At 38.4% G+C, this 17,891-nt stretch overlaps 1 protein-coding gene across 1 annotated transcript; it reads right to left on the bottom strand.

Annotated features, from left to right (window-relative positions):
• Positions 1 to 2,087: 2,087 nt before the first annotated feature.
• Positions 2,088 to 3,098, bottom strand: LOC149210427 (uncharacterized). The gene has a single exon (XM_089398960.1). It carries the CDS (start codon positions 3,096 to 3,098, stop codon positions 2,088 to 2,090), a length of 1,011 nt encoding a protein of 336 aa, XP_089255086.1.
• Positions 3,099 to 17,891: the final 14,793 nt, after the last annotated feature.

Raw genomic sequence — 17,891 nt, 5'->3', positions numbered from 1 at the left:
GAAAGAACGATTAACACGATCAAAAGCATTACTCATATCTAATTTGATAATCATACCTTGTTCTTTCCGTGTATGGCTGGAGTGGAGAGCCTCTTGGATTTGAATGACATTATCCAAGATTTGTCTGCCTTTCACAAATCCTCCTTGGGCTGGAGAGATGAGTTTTTGAAGAAGAGGCTTGATTCTGTTTGCCAGCAGTTTGGCCACGATCTTGTATGATGAGTTACAAAGGGAGATCGCCTGTATCTGTCGAAGGATCTTGGGTTTGTTTCCTTGGGGATTAAAGCGAGAAATGTGGATTTTATTCCACCACCCACTTTTGCCTTCCTCAAGACTCCTCTTATCATTCTGAAGAGATCAATTTTGATGATCTCCCAACAAATTCTGTAAAAGTGTATTGTGAAACCGTCGGGACCTGGGGCTTTGTCTGGTTCCATGGACCATACAATACTAGTTATTTCTTCTTCCGTTACTGGGCTCATCAGAGAATCATTATCTTCCTCACTGACTAGATTTGGGATGGTTGTGAGGAACTCTGCTTCATCCTCCTCATTCCCATTTCTTTCTGCACTAAGAAGGTTCTGAAAATGATTTACAGCTGCTTCTTGGATTTGAGAGAATCCTTTATAAATCTGACCACTAGAGCTGGTAATTTCTGTTATGTGATTGCGCGAAAGTCGGGCCCTGCACTGTCTGTGAAAGTATGAGGTATTTCTGTCTCCAGATTTGAGCCACAGACTTCGAGACTTTAAGCGCCAATATTCCTCTTCATTTCTGAAAGAACAGTATGCATTCCTTTGAGCAGATTTTTCATTGGCTAAATCTGTGGAAGAGGGATCTTTCTCCTCCATTTCCAGTTGTATTCCTTCCAATTGAATTACTGCCTCCTTCCTCTGCCTATTGGGAGATTGCATGGATTTCTTTATCCAATCTTTGAGAGCTTTTTTTGTATTTTTCATTTTTTGTTCCCACACATAGCTTGGGGAACCGAGTACATCTATCCTCCATGCTGCTTGAACTGTTTCTAAAAACCCATCTTTGCTTGCCCAAAGAGGGTTGAAACGAAATGGAAGGGGCCTAAATCCTCTTCCTCTTTTAGGCATAAGAGGATAGGCTTATGATCCGAAGTGAGCTTTGGAAGAATCTTGGTGAAAACTATTCTGTTGTCCATCATTAAAGAGCTGCTGATGAGAAACCTATCCAATCTGGCTGAGATATGGTTTTCTCCGGTTCTATTGTTTGTCCAGGTGTATTTGCCTTTCACTGGTTTGAAGTCTACCAAGTCCCACTGCTGAATCAAATTGCCCACTGTATTGTTGAAAGGATCTCTAGACTGGATCCCTCCTTTCTTTTCTTTGGGGTCTAGAGTTATATTCAGATCTCCACCTATGATTAAATTTGTGGGACTGATTTGTGCTATATAATCTATGAGTGACCTCCAGCACTCTCTCTTTTCTTCATAATGAACAGGGACATACAAGTTAAACAGAGCGAGGGTAAGATTACTTACGGTATGACGCAGCTCTGTGAAAATCCAATGTTGAGTCGCTAAGAATCGTTCAAGTGAGAAGTCTTTTGTCCAAAAAGTACCTAAACCTCCAGCTGTGCCCCTTGCACTAACAGCCTTTCCTGAATCAAATTTCCATTTCTTAGCGCTGGTGTTTAGAAGGGTTTCCCCTTCTACTTTGGTCTCTTGGAGCATAAGGATGTCCCCGGTCTCCATCTTCAATAAGTCTCTGATAGCCTCTGCCTTGTTGGGATTACCCAGACCCCTACAGTTCCAAGAGATCAACTGCATCATTTACCACTTGAGGGGGTAGGCCCTCCTCCTTTGGAGGCCCTAGGCCTGATATTCCTCCCTAGTGTCATCTCGATGGTAGCTTGACTGCCGAGGGTTTTTTGTCTTTCTGACTCCTCTTCTCTAGTTTCCTTGTTTGATCTTCGTCCAGCCCTTTTTGTTGACCTTTCTAGTGTTTCATCATCTGATGATCCCATATTCTCTATTGTTTTCTTCTTCTTTTTTATTATATCTGCGTATGATGGAGAAGAAATATTGCTTGGGATGGAGATTGGGTTATTACCTGGTTCTAGGGTTTCAATATTCTCCTGCTGTGGTGGTTCTTCTTCCCCTGCTTCCGGAAGATCTGAAGGAGGCGTGAGGATTTCAAAGGGGTTTTTATCTCCCTCATTGCCTTTTGTTTCACTGCTTCGGCGTTTTGGTTACTTGTGCTTCCATTATCCACTTTGTTCTCTGTCCCTTTAGCCTTGTTTTTGTTACTCTGTCTGTTGAATGTTGTCTTCTTTGCCTGTTTCCATTGTTCTTCTTTTTCCTTCTCTGTTGTCTCATCGCTTCTTTTTTTGCAGTATCTAGCAAAATGCCCATACTCGTGGCAGAATCGACACTTGAAGGGCAGTTGTTCGTAATCAAGCTCTTGTATGTGTGTCCAGTTTGCCACCGATAGCTGAATCGCTTCGGGTAATCCTGTTTCCAAATCGACCTCCACGCAGATCCGGGCACAGGAATACTGGTCCTTCCTTGGGGCTTGGTCTATGTATTTTCCAAGTGCATTTCCAATGGACTGGAGTGAGCTTTGATTCCAGCAGTGCAGGGGAAGATGCGGGAGGCGCACCCAAACAGGAACCGCCTTGGGCACATCTTGCGCTGGGTCAAAATCTGTAGACCATTTGTTCAAGTAGAGTCCTTGAGGCCCCATGAAGTATGGCCCGTTTCTGAAAATCAGGCCTCTGTCCTCTGAACTTTCGAACAGGAAAACAAAAAACCCTTTGCCTACAAAATAGATCTTGATTCCTTCATTTACCAAAGGTAACCAGTTCCTTTTGACCCATTCTTCGACAGCTCTCGGGGATGGCCACAATCCGGTGAACTGGCCGATCAGACCTTTTTCTGCAAGATTCAGTGCAGATCTACAGATTTCCTCCTCTGGTAAGGCCACCTTGGGTATACTGTCCAGTTTTTTGACGAATTTTTGCTGCGGGCCTAAGGCCTGACGTTTTCCTGTTGCAGTTACAAGAGCCTTGAAGGCTTCGATCTCCGGAGGAAAGGGAGGAGGGGCCGCAGGGCCGCCTCCAGGCTCCATGAGGGAGGGCGCTCGCAGGGTCGCTCAGAGCTAGGGTTGCAGCGCGGCAGCGGCGGGTGCAGCGCGGGGAAAATGGTCTTTCCTTTTTTTTAAACTAATCAATATTCATTCGAATACATCAAGGCAGGGAAGAAAACAACATAATGGTCTTTCCTCTTCTTTCAACTACTCAACGTTCATTCGAATACACTAAGGCAAGGAAGAAAACACAGAAAAATGGTCTTTCCTTTTTTTCAACTACACATTCATTCGAATACACTAAGGCGGGAAAGAAAACTCGGCATAAATTAAATTTTTTAATTATAATTATTATTTTTTTTTAATTTTAAAAACATTATACTTTATGAATATATCAAAATGTATGGAATGTATATTTTCTTATCTTATTCTATACTCATTTCAAAAAATTATATTTTTTATTTTTCAAAATTACAAAATAATTAACCATGTTGTAAGTTGTAATTTTAAACAAATTCGGATTTGGATTTTATATAATTAAACAAAAAAACTATAAAAAAAAATTTATTAATGTTTAATGATCTAATACTAATATTATGGGTTTCCATGTTATTTAAACAAATGAGATTTGGTTTTATAATTATTATGTCAAACTTTAAAGATAAAAATTACCTTTTAACAATGCAATTTTTTATAACCAATTTGGATGTAGTTCATTGTTATGGCAATAAAAAATGAATCTCATGAGCCTAGTCCCACCCACACATTGGTATAGTTCTACCCAAAGAACCATTGATCTTTCTCCCTGAATAAGTAATATTGTACCAAGAAGCACCATAATGTATGGCATTTCTATTTCCCACAATTGAAAAAGCACCATAGATCCTTCTACATGAGCATTTTTCTTCTGTATTTTTGAACTAAAAATGGCAAGACTCTCCTGTGGCAACAAGAATTTTTGAAACCCTCATCCCCCCTATCACAATATATCTTAGAATCTGCCATGTTGGAGTGTAGTATTCCTAGTAAGCATATAGGAGTGTAGGGGAACACAACCTCAAAATCAATGGGAAGCCAAGGGGAAAGATTTTTGCATCTAAGAGGGATACCTCGATTACATAGATGAGGTTTTCTAAGCTTTTGCATTAATCAAATGTATATTTGAGGGGGAATTCAGCCATTAAAAAATGCTTGACTAAATTTTCATACACAAGGGTTGATTCTACTTCGAATTTTGATACTTTGTGTTTACTCACTTTAATGTCATTACATATAACGAATAATTTGCAAGTCCTTGTCTCATTTGATCTCATTTTATTTCAATTGTGAAGTGACTAAGCCTTAAACCCCAAATCCTCATAGCTAATATTTACAAAGTATGCATTGCCTCATTTCCTCTCATTTTACTTCAGTTAAATGGAGCAACTATGCCTTAGCCCCAAACCCACACAACTAAGCTTTGCACACTACAAAATCCTCTCTCTCCCTGGTATTGCACTTGGTTTAAATATACTTTTCTTAGAAGAGAAGCATTGTCTCACTAAATACCTTACATCTTAACTTATCATCTGATCCCATTACATTTTCCAAGCATTTAGGACATTAATAAAATTTCAAAATTCAATTTCACACTCATTTGATGTAATCACCATGTTCCATCAATTTCAGGTAAACTCTACAAATAAATGTAAGTAATTATTTTGATTTTTTTCATTGATTCTAAATTAGAAAGTGCAGACACATCTTTATTTTTAAAGTACAATCATCAAAAAAAAAACTCATTAAAGATAGGTTAAAATCTTTATGGAGTGAAAAATATTGTTAGTATCCTCCAGAATAACACTACTTTCAGAAGATGGGTTCAGATTTGACCACAAATGCAAGAACCAAAGTGAGAAGCTTATTTTAAAGTTTTTATAACATTATATATTATAAAAAAAAATCGAAGCACACAATACAAAAAAGTTTTGTATCTAGTATCATTCTAGATAGAGAAAAGTACTCGTTAGGCTATCTATGACATGAGTAAGAATTTCTACCCACCTACTTTCAAAATCATCATGGACATTTAAATATTAAAAAAGGAATTGATTAGGCTACCTATGACTAAATAAGAGTTATTCCCCACATTTCCAAACTATCATGTACATTTAAGTTATCATAATTTATCAACATCCTTTCTATGATGCAACATGTTACAACTTTCTATTATATTTATGCATTATATGAGTTGATGTACTTGTAAGGTGCATAAATTCCAAAATAATTGTCCAAATACCCATGTTTCCACTAAATTAATTGTTTAAGTAAGAGACACATTCTATTGTAGGAAGCATGCATCAATCAAACACTGCTCTACTCATAGTTTACAAACCCAACCAATTTTTCATACACAAACACATTCAAGACTAATCCACAATAACAAATAATGCTCAAAACAATATTCTTCATCAAACATCTACCAATTCATAAACAATGAGGAGATAAGAGACACATAGAATATGCGATCAACCAGGGACAAAACCTCTCAAACATGAGAGGAAACCCCAAACTAGGTCTTCTTCTTATATAGACTTCAATTGATGAATACCAAGACCAAGACCATGGCCTAGACCCTTGACTCAGTGACCTCTCCAAAACCAAATCACAAGCCTCCTTGATTAAACTTCCTTATTTTTCCTTGAGTCAACGATGATTAGACTTCTTCCTTCAATAACTCGACTATCCTTCAAATTCCAGTTCCATGGATCAGGTCTATAGTTCCTGGCCCTCTTGCATAAACCCTAGAACGTGTGGTTGACTAACCTTTTGAACATTGATCTTCTTCGCTTTGATGGTATGAACTCTTATTATAATTTGGCATGTAACCTTGCTTATCTTCTTCCTTGATTTGACTTCTTGGACAACAACAAGATCTTCGACCTTTTATGTAGTAGATAGTTCTTCCTTCCTTTGCACATGTGGATCTATTAGCCCTAAAAATAGACCCATAAACAACACCAAAATCTTCTCTCTTTGTTTCCTTCTCTTGGTTGGTTATCTTCGCACTTCTTATTACAGACTTACTTAACCAAATTTGCTTGTCCACAAATGGAGGATGAGCTGCCCTATATATATAGTGTTTTGTCCATCAAAAACACGTGCTAGGAGTTGTTAAGGAGTGTTATGTGAACACAAGGGAGAAATAGGTGAAAAGAATGCATGCAAATGAACAATTAAGATTTTGTGACAGGAAATGTTAGTGAGTTCCAGGTGTGCTAAGGAGGGAGTGATCAGGTATTCTAGGAAGTGTTAAGGCATATTAGAAGCCAGGGAAACATGCTAAGATGTGTCAGGTGCTAGGGTGTGCCAATGCATGCCACAGAGTGTTATGGAGTGCCAGGGAAACATAAGGGAGCACTAGTTTCAAATGCATGGAAATGAATGACCAAGAGTGTGTGACAAGGAGTGTCAACGAGTTCTAGGTGTGTTAAGGAGGGGAGGACAAGGTATGTTAGGTGGTGCCAATAAATTCTAGAGTGTTAGGGCGACATGCCAGGGTATGGCAATGCGTGTCAGGGTGTGCCAATGCGTGTCAGGGTGTGCCAATGCATGTCAGGGTGCTCCAATGCTTGTCAGGGTGTTCCAATGCATGTCAAGGATTGTTAGAGAGTGTGACATAAACATAAAGTAAAACTATTTCAAAATGCAAGGAAATGAATGAATAAGAGTGTATGATAGGGAGTGTTAGTGAATTCGAAGTGTGCTCAGGAAGGAGTGACAAAGTTGTATGCTAAGTAGTTCAAAGGCATGCAAGAGTGCCATGACATGTCAAGGAGTGGTACGGTACGATAGGGAGAATTAAAGCATGCCATGGCATGTAGGGAATTCCAACATGTGCCACATAGTGCCAAGGAATTGTTAGACATGCCAGGTGTTATGCCATGTCAAGATGTAAACTATGTTGCTTAGTTGTTTTATGGCCATGGTTAGACGTGAGCCTTGACATGGTAACTTCTTAAGTGAGATGAGCTAAGATTGGGCATGAGTAGCCTAAGATGATTTATAGGCCATTCTTAGGTGAAGAAGGGATAGTATAGTTGTAGTAACTGTAACTTGGTCAAGATGTTGTAGTCGAGGTAGGACTTGGTTGGTTCCCAATTCTTAAAACCAATAAGGGTAGTTATGAGGGCATGATAGCTAAGCAGTGAAGGGGCATGCCAAGGAATGAAAATGCATGATAACACATGCCATACAATGTCAGTGCATCTCGAGGAGTGTTGGGGAGTGTGAGGGCATCACAAGGGAGAACTAGGTCAAAGTGCATGGAAACAAACGAATAAGAGTGTCTTCCAGGTGTTCCAAGGACGAAGTGTATTAGGATATTTTCATAATAGGAATTGCAATAGGTAAGCCTACGATTATGATAAGGGGATGGAAAAAGCAATTTTAGATAAACGGAGACTTTTGTCTAGGGACAACACTATTTTTCAATGACTTGGTTGGGTTCCAAAATCACAAAAAAAGTAAGGCTATCTATGAGGGCATGACAACTAGGGAGTGCTAAGGTGTGCAAGGAATGCCAGGAAGTGATAACAAATTCTAGAAATTTCCAAGGCATGATAGTCATTCCAAGACATGCCAAGTGCTAAGGCATGCCAAAAGGTGTCAGGTGCTTGGGTGTGGCGCCAACGCATGCTAGGGAGTGCCAGGGAAACACAAGGGAGGACTAGTTTCAATTGCATGTAAATGAATGAATAAGAGTGTGTGATAGTGAGTGTTAGCAAGTTTTGGGTGTGCTAAGAAGGCATTGACAAGGTATGTTAGGTAGTATCACGGAAACACAAGGAAGGACTAGTTTCAATTGCATGGAAATGAATGAATAATAGTGTATGATAGGGAGTGTTAGCAAGTTCTAGGTGTTCTAAGGAGGCATATCTGGACAAATTTTGGGAGGTTTTGGAGAAAATTTTGTGTTTTGGTGCAGACTTGCAATTTTTTGTCTAACAGCACAGTGAGCTCACGCTTTGCTTCTTCCTTAGGGCTCCAAATGATGTAAAATCAACATTTTTGGAGAGCTTATGACCCCATATCAAACCCCATTTTCCCACTTTCTTAGTCTGGGGCTCAAGTTTTGATAAATTTGCGAAAAAGAGGCCAAAAATCACCTTTCTGCCCCTCTCTTTCCATTTCGTTGCGCACCTGGAGACACCTTGGGAGAATGGCCATATCTCAGCCAAAAATTGGTCATTTTGAGTGAAACAATACTCTAAAGACATCTACACTCTCCCATATTTCCATAAAAGGCTTCCGATCTAGATTTTGACTTCATAAAGACACTCAAAAATGGCCTCCAACAACTCATTGTACACCTGGAAATTTTTGAGATTTTTGTAAAATTTTCACTGTGTAATTTTTTGTAATTCCTAGTTTGACTCTGGTAAAAGTCAAAAGGGTGAAGTAGGTGAATGTGAGGGGTAAAAGTAAATGTAAATAATGGGTGGTTAGTATTTATATGTTGCTTTGATGTAAATTTGACCTCATTTATGAGAGAGGTTGGAGTCAAAGTTAATTGTAGAAGTCATTTTTAACTTCCCTAGACATTAGGGTTTGGTTAGAACACCTCATGGAACAGTTCCTAGAGTCATTGATTCAACCCCTAAGAGTGGGGAGATTTTGTTTTGGTATTTATGTATTAGTTTCTCAATGATAGAACGGGTTGGATTTCAAAGAGAACTATTGTAGCTTGTACTTGGACATTTTCTGGAAATCAAAGGACACAATTTGCAACTATTAATTATCTACAAATTCATGTGCAGTAAGTTTGTGATGTTATTTTTTCTCTGTTATAGCTTTATATGAAATATATTAATCTTCTCTTTCCATTGATCAATTATTAAATGGTTTTCCTTACATTTTATAAACCAAATTCTTTGCAAAAAGCTATCTTTTGATGGAAAAATCATTATGTGTTGCTTTATTTCTTGCTTAATGAATTCATGGTTCATGCTCATTAATACCTTGCGCTTCTTCTAAACACTACACTACACTGAAAAACCCTAAGATCCATTACAAAAGTAATGCTACATTTCTCCTTTTTGTATTTCTTGTTGTAACCCTTTGATCCTCTGGCCTAGCTACTTGTTTTTTCTCCTTTATCTAGCAACAAAACCCTAAATTTTCCAAAACCCACTTGAACCTAGCTATGTAGCCTAAATACTTTACATTCCAGTCATCTCTTTGTTGTGATTTCATAAAAACATCACTCTCTGGTTTGGTAGGACTAGCTACCCAACTAAAAGCTTGGTTTGTGATTACCTCTGTCGATCTCCTTGTCAGCCTGGGACATTGTGAAGGATAACAGAGGGCATGAAAACTAGGGAGTGCCAAGGTTTTCTAGTGAATGTAATGTTCCCAAGTCATGGAAAAATGTAATGCTAGTTGTAAGGTCACAACTGCCAAGGTGTGTTAGGGAATGCTAGGGCATGCTAACATGTGCCAGATAGTATGAAGACGTATCAAACAAGATAAGACGTGCCAAGTGCGAAGGCATGCCAAGATGTACAAGGGTGTGACAATGCATGCCAGGGACTGTCAAGGGAACCAAAGGGAGGAACAAGTTAAAATACAAGTAAATGAGCACATAATAGGGTTAATAAGTCATCAATTTACCTTTTCCATGAGGGTCATGCTAGGAAAACCAACAATAGGTGCCAATACGTGCCAAGTGCCAAGTGTCAATGCATTCTAAGTGACAAATCTTCCTCCATTTCTTCTCATCTAGTTTCCAATAATTGATCTCAAATAACTTTAATATTAAACCATTCCAAATCATACCAAGTCATCTCAATGCATGCCAAACATGCTAATACTTTCCAAGTGAAAATGTGCGTCAGGGAGTGTGATGCATGCTATGAAGTGGAAGAGCATATCGAAGAGTGCTAAGGTGTGCTAGAGAGTGCCAATGCATGCTGAGGAGTGTTAGGGAGTACTAGGACAACACAAGGCAGCACTAGGTCAAAATGCATGGAAGTGAATGAATATAAGGGTGCATCGGGGAGTGTTAATGAGTGTTAGATGTCATGCGAAGGAGGGAGTGACAAGGTATGCTAAGCATAGGTAAGGCACGCCAGGTAATATCAGGGAATGTCAAGAAGTGCTAGAGTGTGCTAGGTCTTTTCAGGGTGTGCTATCATGTGCCAAATAGTGCCAAGGCATTCCAGGTGCTAAGACATGCTAGGATGTGCATGGTGCCATAATATGCCAATATGCGCCAAGGAGATTCAAGGCAACAAAAGCAATAAACAACCTAAAATTCAAGGAAATGAACACATAAGAGGGTTAATAAGTCGGGACTTTATCTTTTTCAAAAGGGGCATGCTAGGCACACTTATAATATGTTCCAATACATGCTAAGTGCCAATGTGTGCCAAGTTCTAATGTTTTTCAATGCAATATTTTTCCAAGGTGTTCCAGGGCATTCCAACACATGATAGGGGAGTGCTATGTTATGTTAGGGCATGCCAGCATGTGCTTGGGCATCCTACTCATGGCAAGATGTTCTATGTACAAAGATGTTCCAAGACATGCAAGATGCCAAGGAATGTTAGTGTATTGTTCCAAAGCATGTTAAGGTGTGCCATGAGTGTTGAGGAGTGCTAGGTCTCTCTCATTAATATAATTGATAGAGATTGATTATGTATTAAACAATATAGTTCCTACACACTAGTGGAACTTTATTTAAATGAAATTTGCTAGATAATAAACCTAATAGAGATGATTCATGTGTTGACTCATAGGAAAACTATATTCTTATGACTTGAGGGAAATGATACACACTAATTAATTCTTAACAAATTGACTAACTATTATAACCACTATGAACTTGGACACATAACAAAAAAGACTCCACAATAATGGTCTTAAATCATTATCTTTTGACAAAAAATATAGTAACAATTACATAGCTTCATCAAAAACTCATTGGAATGATCAATGATGACAAACATTTTTTTACCATCACCAAAAGTAACCAAAAAGAGCATTGGTGAGGGTCAATAAAATGTCGTCACTAGAAGTGTCACCAAAAAGAGAATTAGTGATGGGCGTTTAACGACCCTCACCAAAAGTGTCACCAAAGAGAAAATTAGTGACGGGCCTTTAATGACCCTCACCAAAAGTGTCATTGAAAATGGATTTGGTGACAAACCTTAAAGGACCATCACTATATACACTTACAACAACGATTTTTTAAAGATTGTCACCATATGCGACATTGGTGACAGACCTTAAAGGCCTATCACAGGCATGAAGCATCATAAAAAACTCATTGGAATGATCAATGATGACGAAAATTTATTGATCATCACCAAAAGTAACCAAAAAGATCATTGGTTACAGTCAATAAAATATCGTTACTAGAAGTGTCACCAAAGAGAGAATTAGTGATGGGCATTTAACGATCCTCATCAAAAGTGTCACCAAAGAGAGAATTAGTGACGAGCCTTTAATGACCCTCACCAAAAGTGTCATTGAAAATGGCTTTGGTGACAAACCTTAAAGGACCATCACTATATACACTTACAACAACACTTTGTTTAAGACCGTCACCATATGTCACATTGGTGATGGACCTTGAAGGTCTGTCACAGGCATGACCCTCACCAATGACCTTTTTTCTTGTAGTGATGAAATTAAAATGTATCCTGATGTCAAACCGATATGACAGCGCATCCATTATATTCATCCAAAAAAGGTTGCTGCCATAAAAGCAGAAATTAAAAAACTTTTGCATGCTAGTTTCATATACCCTGTTCCTCTTACTGATTTGGTTTCCAATCTTGTTCCTATCATGAAGAAACAAGGAACAATATGAGTGTGCATTGATTATATGGATGTTAATCATGCTTTTCTAAAAGGCAAATATCCCACTCCCTTTATCGACCAGATAATTGATGACTGTGCTAGATGTGAAATATTTTCATTTATGAACGGATTTTCCAGCTATAATCAAAACAATATCTGCCCAAAAGACCAGTATAAAACTTCCTTTATCTGTCCCTCGGGCAACTTTTTAGAGGGCAATGAATTATGCCTTCCACGACATCAAAGACATTGTTCAACCCTATCTAGATGATTTACCTGCTCGTTACGGAAACAAGTTGATCACCCGTAACATCTGAGAGCCATCTTTTTATGGTGCCAACAATAAAAAATTTGACTCAATCCACATAAATGTGTGTTTTGTGTTGGTTCTAGTCATTTTCTTGGTTTCATAGTGTCTAAAGAAGGAATTTGACTTGACACTTTGAAGGTTAAGGCAATTCTTGATCTGTCTCCACCTTCCAATTTACTTCAGTTATAGAGACTCCAAGGGAAGTCTAAAATTCTAAGGATATTCATTCCCAACTATGCTGAAATGGCTAAAGGATTTACTCATCTTTTGAAAAATGGAATTCCCTTCCATTGGGACTAGGTTGCGCAAGCTTCAATTGATGCTCTCAAAGATACCCTGATCCGAGCATCATTAATGTATGCCACTAATTATCAAAACGACTATTTCCTGTATCTCGCCATTATAGATACAACCAATTCTATGGTTTTAGTCCAAGAAGAAGATGGGATTGAACATTTGATCTATTATTTGATTCATAATCTCAATGATACGGAAGTTAAGTACTCTTACGTTGAAAAGCTAGCTTTTGCTACTGTTCAAGATGTACACAGATTTTGCCACTATATACGGCTCCAAAAGACCACTATCATTTCGGATTGCAACCCTATGACATACATCTTGTCACGTCAATTACTGGGGGAAAATATTCGAAATCGATTGTCATTTTGCGGGAATTGATTTGGAATTCATCAAATCCAAGTCAAAGAAATATCTAGTTTTTTCCGAGCTTCTTTGCTACCTTTCCTTAACCGCCATCGACTCAACAACAGAACCATCAATTCTGAATGAGTCTCTATTTCTGATTTCATCATCTGACCCTTGGTATAGAGATATACTGATCTATCTCCAAACCCAAACTTTTCAGCCTGATACCTTTCACTCGCAACAACGACGTATTCGATATCAAGCAAAAGATTATCTTATCATTAACAACACCCTTTACTGTCGAGATATCGATACGATTTTACGGAGGTGCCTCACACATGAGGAAGCTGAGAAAGTCATGAATGATTTGTTAGAAAATTATATATTACGGAGCAATGGAACACATAAAATATTGCAGAAATATAAACACAGAAAACGCACAAAACAAGAGAGACACAGATATACGTGGTTCACCCAGTTTGGGCTACGTCCACCCCGAACAGCCAGTCCTTCCTTTCTATTATCCAGCAAAATGAAGAGACACAACCTACAGCAAATCCGTTGTAATATCCTCTGTTTTCTCTCACAATCTCACCTCTCTGTTTCTCACTCACAGAATACACATCTATCACACAGCCTCAAATACAATACCCTCATACAAAGAGAGGGGTTGCCTTCTAGGGCAAAAAACCCTAAACTAAACATAAGTTCTACCGTCAGATCATCCGCCTAATGAACGGCCCAGATTGACTAGAAATTACTATACTTTTACAAGGCAATTTTACAGCTGTTTTTAGCTTCGGGGGCGCTGCCCCCGAAACCCCCCGCCAAGGGGGGGGCTCCCAAAGGTCGCAGCCGCCCCCCCCGCAGCGAACATTTTACGGGCGGCGTTTCCGCCCCCATTTCGAGCTGGGGTCCTATGTGGCGATACCTTTGAATATAGAAGATAATCAGGCTCCACACCCAACATGATTGTCATTCTGGTGCTTGTGGTGAACATTTATCTGGTTATGCTACCGCACAAAAGATTCTCTGTGCTGGTTACTTCGACCAACCATATTTAACAATTGCATAATTGTTGTTAGAAGTTGTCATGCATGCTAGATTTTTTACCTTAAAACTCGATTACCACCTACACCACTTCATCCTGCCATCGTTGTTGGACCATTTGCAAAATGGGGGATTTATGTCATGACATGTAACCCTCAATCGGTTAGGGGGCATGGGTATATTATTGTCGTCGTGGACTATTTTATGAAATAGCCGAGGTGATGCCTACATTAAACAATAGTGGTGAGACAGCTGCACTTTTTTTCTTCAACCATGTGGTTGCACGGTTTGGTGTACCACGAGCTATAGTTACAGATCATGGTTTGCATTTTCACAACCATATGATGATTAAATTAATTGCCAAGTTAGGACTTTCACATGATAATTCTACTCCTTATTGTCCATAAGAAAATAGACAAGTTGAAGTTATCGAAAAAATCCTTAAGCGAATTCTTCAACGAATGATAAGAGTTCACAAACGAAACTGGTATTTGATCTTGTACTCAATTTTGTGGGCTTACCGAACCTCGCTAAGAAACACAACTAGATTCACACCTTTTCAATTGGTGTATAGTGCGGAGGCAATATTTCCCATACAATGTGAAATTTCATCATTAAAACTCGCAATTGACTTGTTACCTGACACTTTTGATGAAGAAGCACGTTTCTTAGAACTCGTCCATCTAGATGAAACATGTCATGAAGCCGCATTGGCCAACGAAGCACATAAGAAATGAATTAAGGCACAATATGACCACAATGTCAAGCCTCACATATTCTCAGAAGGAGACCTAGCCTTGCTTTATGATCAGGAAGCTGATAAATTAGGAGCAGGAAAATTTGAACCATTATGGATGGACCCCTATATTGTCAAGCGTGTTTTGGAAAAAGGTGCTTACGAGTTAGTTGATTATGATGGAATTCCATTATCGCAGGTCCAAAATAGGTTGTATCTTAAACGTTATTATGCTTGATTATGCATCGTAAAAACATTGTATATATGCTTTGATTGCGTGTGTGTGTCACAGTGTGACTTTTAGAGTTTTTATGTGGTTAAGTAATCCACTTTGCATTTGTTGTAGATGTCAGAATCTTTGGAACCATTTGTTGGTTATGCCGATGGTGCTAGTCGTAGTACGCAGAACCTATCTTCTATAGCATGGGCCATATTCACTCCAAGTGGTCAGTTAGTGAGTTTTCAAGGGATTTGTATCGGTCCTTGTATGAACAATATCGTTGAGTATAGAGCATTAATAGAACTCCTCTCTGATGCCATTTCTCTTGGCATTCGCTGAATCATCATTAGGCTAGACTCACAACTTGTCATACTGCAACTTACAAATGTTTATACCATCTGAAATCCAACTATTTATTGTATGTTCCTTAGAATTTGTCTCTTGGAAAGACATTTTGATTACATTCAATATCAACACATTTCCAAGAACTTTAACACATTGACTGATTCTTTAGCAAACTATGTGTTAAACAGACATTTACGACACATGTAAAAAGTAAATTTTCAATTCACATCAACAGTTGAATAGGATTACACATAACCATATAAAAACACTGAAAGTAAAATAGATAGATGTTTAAAGTTTTTACAAAAATTTGTGTCCAAGACATGTTGGTCATCTAACCTCAAAACTCAAAATGCATATAGTAAATCATCCTAAGTAGATCTAATGATGCTCATGATAACAGGTCACTACCTGAGCTATCATGCACAATAGCCTCATCCAACAACTAGGTACACCAATAGTATGGCATTGTAGCTTCATCGGTAACTCCTCAATTTGGACATCCAATATACCGAGGGTTAACCCCTCTATATGATCCTGAAACTCCACTAGTGTCTCGGTCAGAATCAAATCCTAGAGAACTTCTCTTCTGACATTTCTCGACATTGGTTCAACCACTTCCAGTTGATGACCCATTAGTCGAATAGTGCCAACATTTGTATGCATGAGAACATTTTTATTTTAGCCTTGGAAACATAAAAAACACAAAACATGTAAAAAGTTAAAAAATCAAAAACACATGGTCCAAACAATTTACCTATAGCACCCCATTGAGCACCCACTGGTAATCTCAAATTTGGATCTCCACGAAAATCCATTCTTGCATATGGATGCTCCTCGATGACAATGTGTTGTCGACGGAGCCAACTTAAGAATGCAGGAGGAAATGAGATTGATGATTGACCGGCATGTTTAGCCATCAACTCAACCCATATATGTATTCGTGGATCTCTAGGACCAGTTAAACTCAGTGACACGTGTTGAGGTTGCATCAATGGTATTCTCTCTAAAGTAAAAGAAATCAAGATCGAACCATAGCCAAAAATTTTCGTCTTACCACTCTTTACTTGGTCAGTTGTTCTTTCATCGAAGAAAGTATTGCCTCAAACGAGTTGAATGTAGTTGACTTAAGACACTCGAGCACATACTTCATGTATGATCTATTCACCAGATGAAGTGTCGCACTACCCGCCGACTTTGCGATAGTGAAGAGGATTGTTCGCAAGGGAAAATCATGAACATCCCTTATGTTTATCTTCCCATATTTGCTAGGATATGTACCTAGCCGACAAAATTGTCGAATGTAGTCCCTCACTGATTCACCCCCATGGGCAGAACATGAAAGAGAAATGGGGGCACCACGTCTCGACAATCCTGTAAGGAAGTAAATATCATCGATCAATATAGGGAGAACTTTTCCCACTGTGTGAAAAGCCTATTTCGTTGGATCCCATGAATGAACTAAGAACTGCAATAGTTCTAACTATTTCCTCATCCCAGAAAATCTGAAATATTTTAGTAACCCAAAATATCTGAGGGCCTCAACAGTACCAGGATCATTTAGGGCAATCATACCCTGTTCTTCATGTTCTCTTTCACGGCAAATAATAGCCATTCTGATCCAATGAAAGTCTAAAATCAAACCATAGGCTTAGTTAGGATCCATTTCATGCAAAAAGTTGAAGAGATTTTAGGTAAAACAGATGAAACAAATATCTAATTGCACCTAGCATGGCCCTGGTCTTGAGACAGTGCGTTGTAGAGCAGGTACCCTTCTGCTTGGCTGCACTGCAGCGCATTTTTCAATGCATTGGGCCGCTCTAATCCCAGGGAGAGGTATATTTTCCCTAGGGACCCCAAACCCCTAAAAAGTTTGCCCTAAACTGAAAAAGAGTGACTTAAATGAAAGAGAAAAGGTAGATCTCCTACCTGGTCCTTACGACACGAAGAATGATCCACAGAATCTCTCGCAATCAGCTGCTAAAGTTCGAGGTAAAAATTTGTTTAGAGCACAAAACTGAATGGTAAATATCAAATGGTGAAAATGACTTGGTAAATTCTTATTTTATGGTTATTTCATGTTCATTAAATGAATAAACTATAGTTTTTACCTATTTTTACCAATGAAACAGGTATTTTAATCTGTTTGGTGGTTCTTTGAGCAGGTTTATAGCTAACACAGTGAATTTGATGTGCATAATTGTAAATTGTACTTTTGACCACAAAGCATACTTTTATCTCTTTTTCCAGTTCTATTAAACATTGAAAAAGGAACCCCTTCGAGTCCTCTTTAAGCTCTTTTCAGATTCTTGAAATACGAAAACATTGTTGAGCACTTGTCCTTTTCAGCTTGTAAACGGATTGGAAACAACATCTACTCAGTATAAGTTCAACCCTTTTCTCGACTGAGATAGATTACTTACGAAAAAGGAATATGTTAATCGAACATGGTCAATAAGTTCTCTCTTGTATTATTTTATGCTTTTTTGGACTTGAGAGACTAATTTACAAAAAATAACTTCTGGATTTTTCTTTTTGTCCCTTTTCAAACTCTCTAAACATGAAAAGCACAGAGTTCTCATTGTCATTAAACTTGTTAAAACATCAAATATCAAAAAACTTTTCCATCATGACAAGACCAAGTTTCACCTTCGCTAAACTCATTAAAACATAACATAGTGATGG

The sequence above is a fragment of the Pinus tabuliformis genome, chromosome 1_2 (genome assembly GCF_031772625.1).
Source record: "Pinus tabuliformis cultivar Carrire ecotype Pingquan chromosome 1_2, CPIR1, whole genome shotgun sequence".
In the NCBI taxonomy this organism is placed as follows: domain Eukaryota; kingdom Viridiplantae; phylum Streptophyta; class Pinopsida; order Pinales; family Pinaceae; genus Pinus; species Pinus tabuliformis.
Note: the sequence above shows the minus strand (reverse complement) of the source record. Positions and strands in the feature narration are given on the sequence as shown.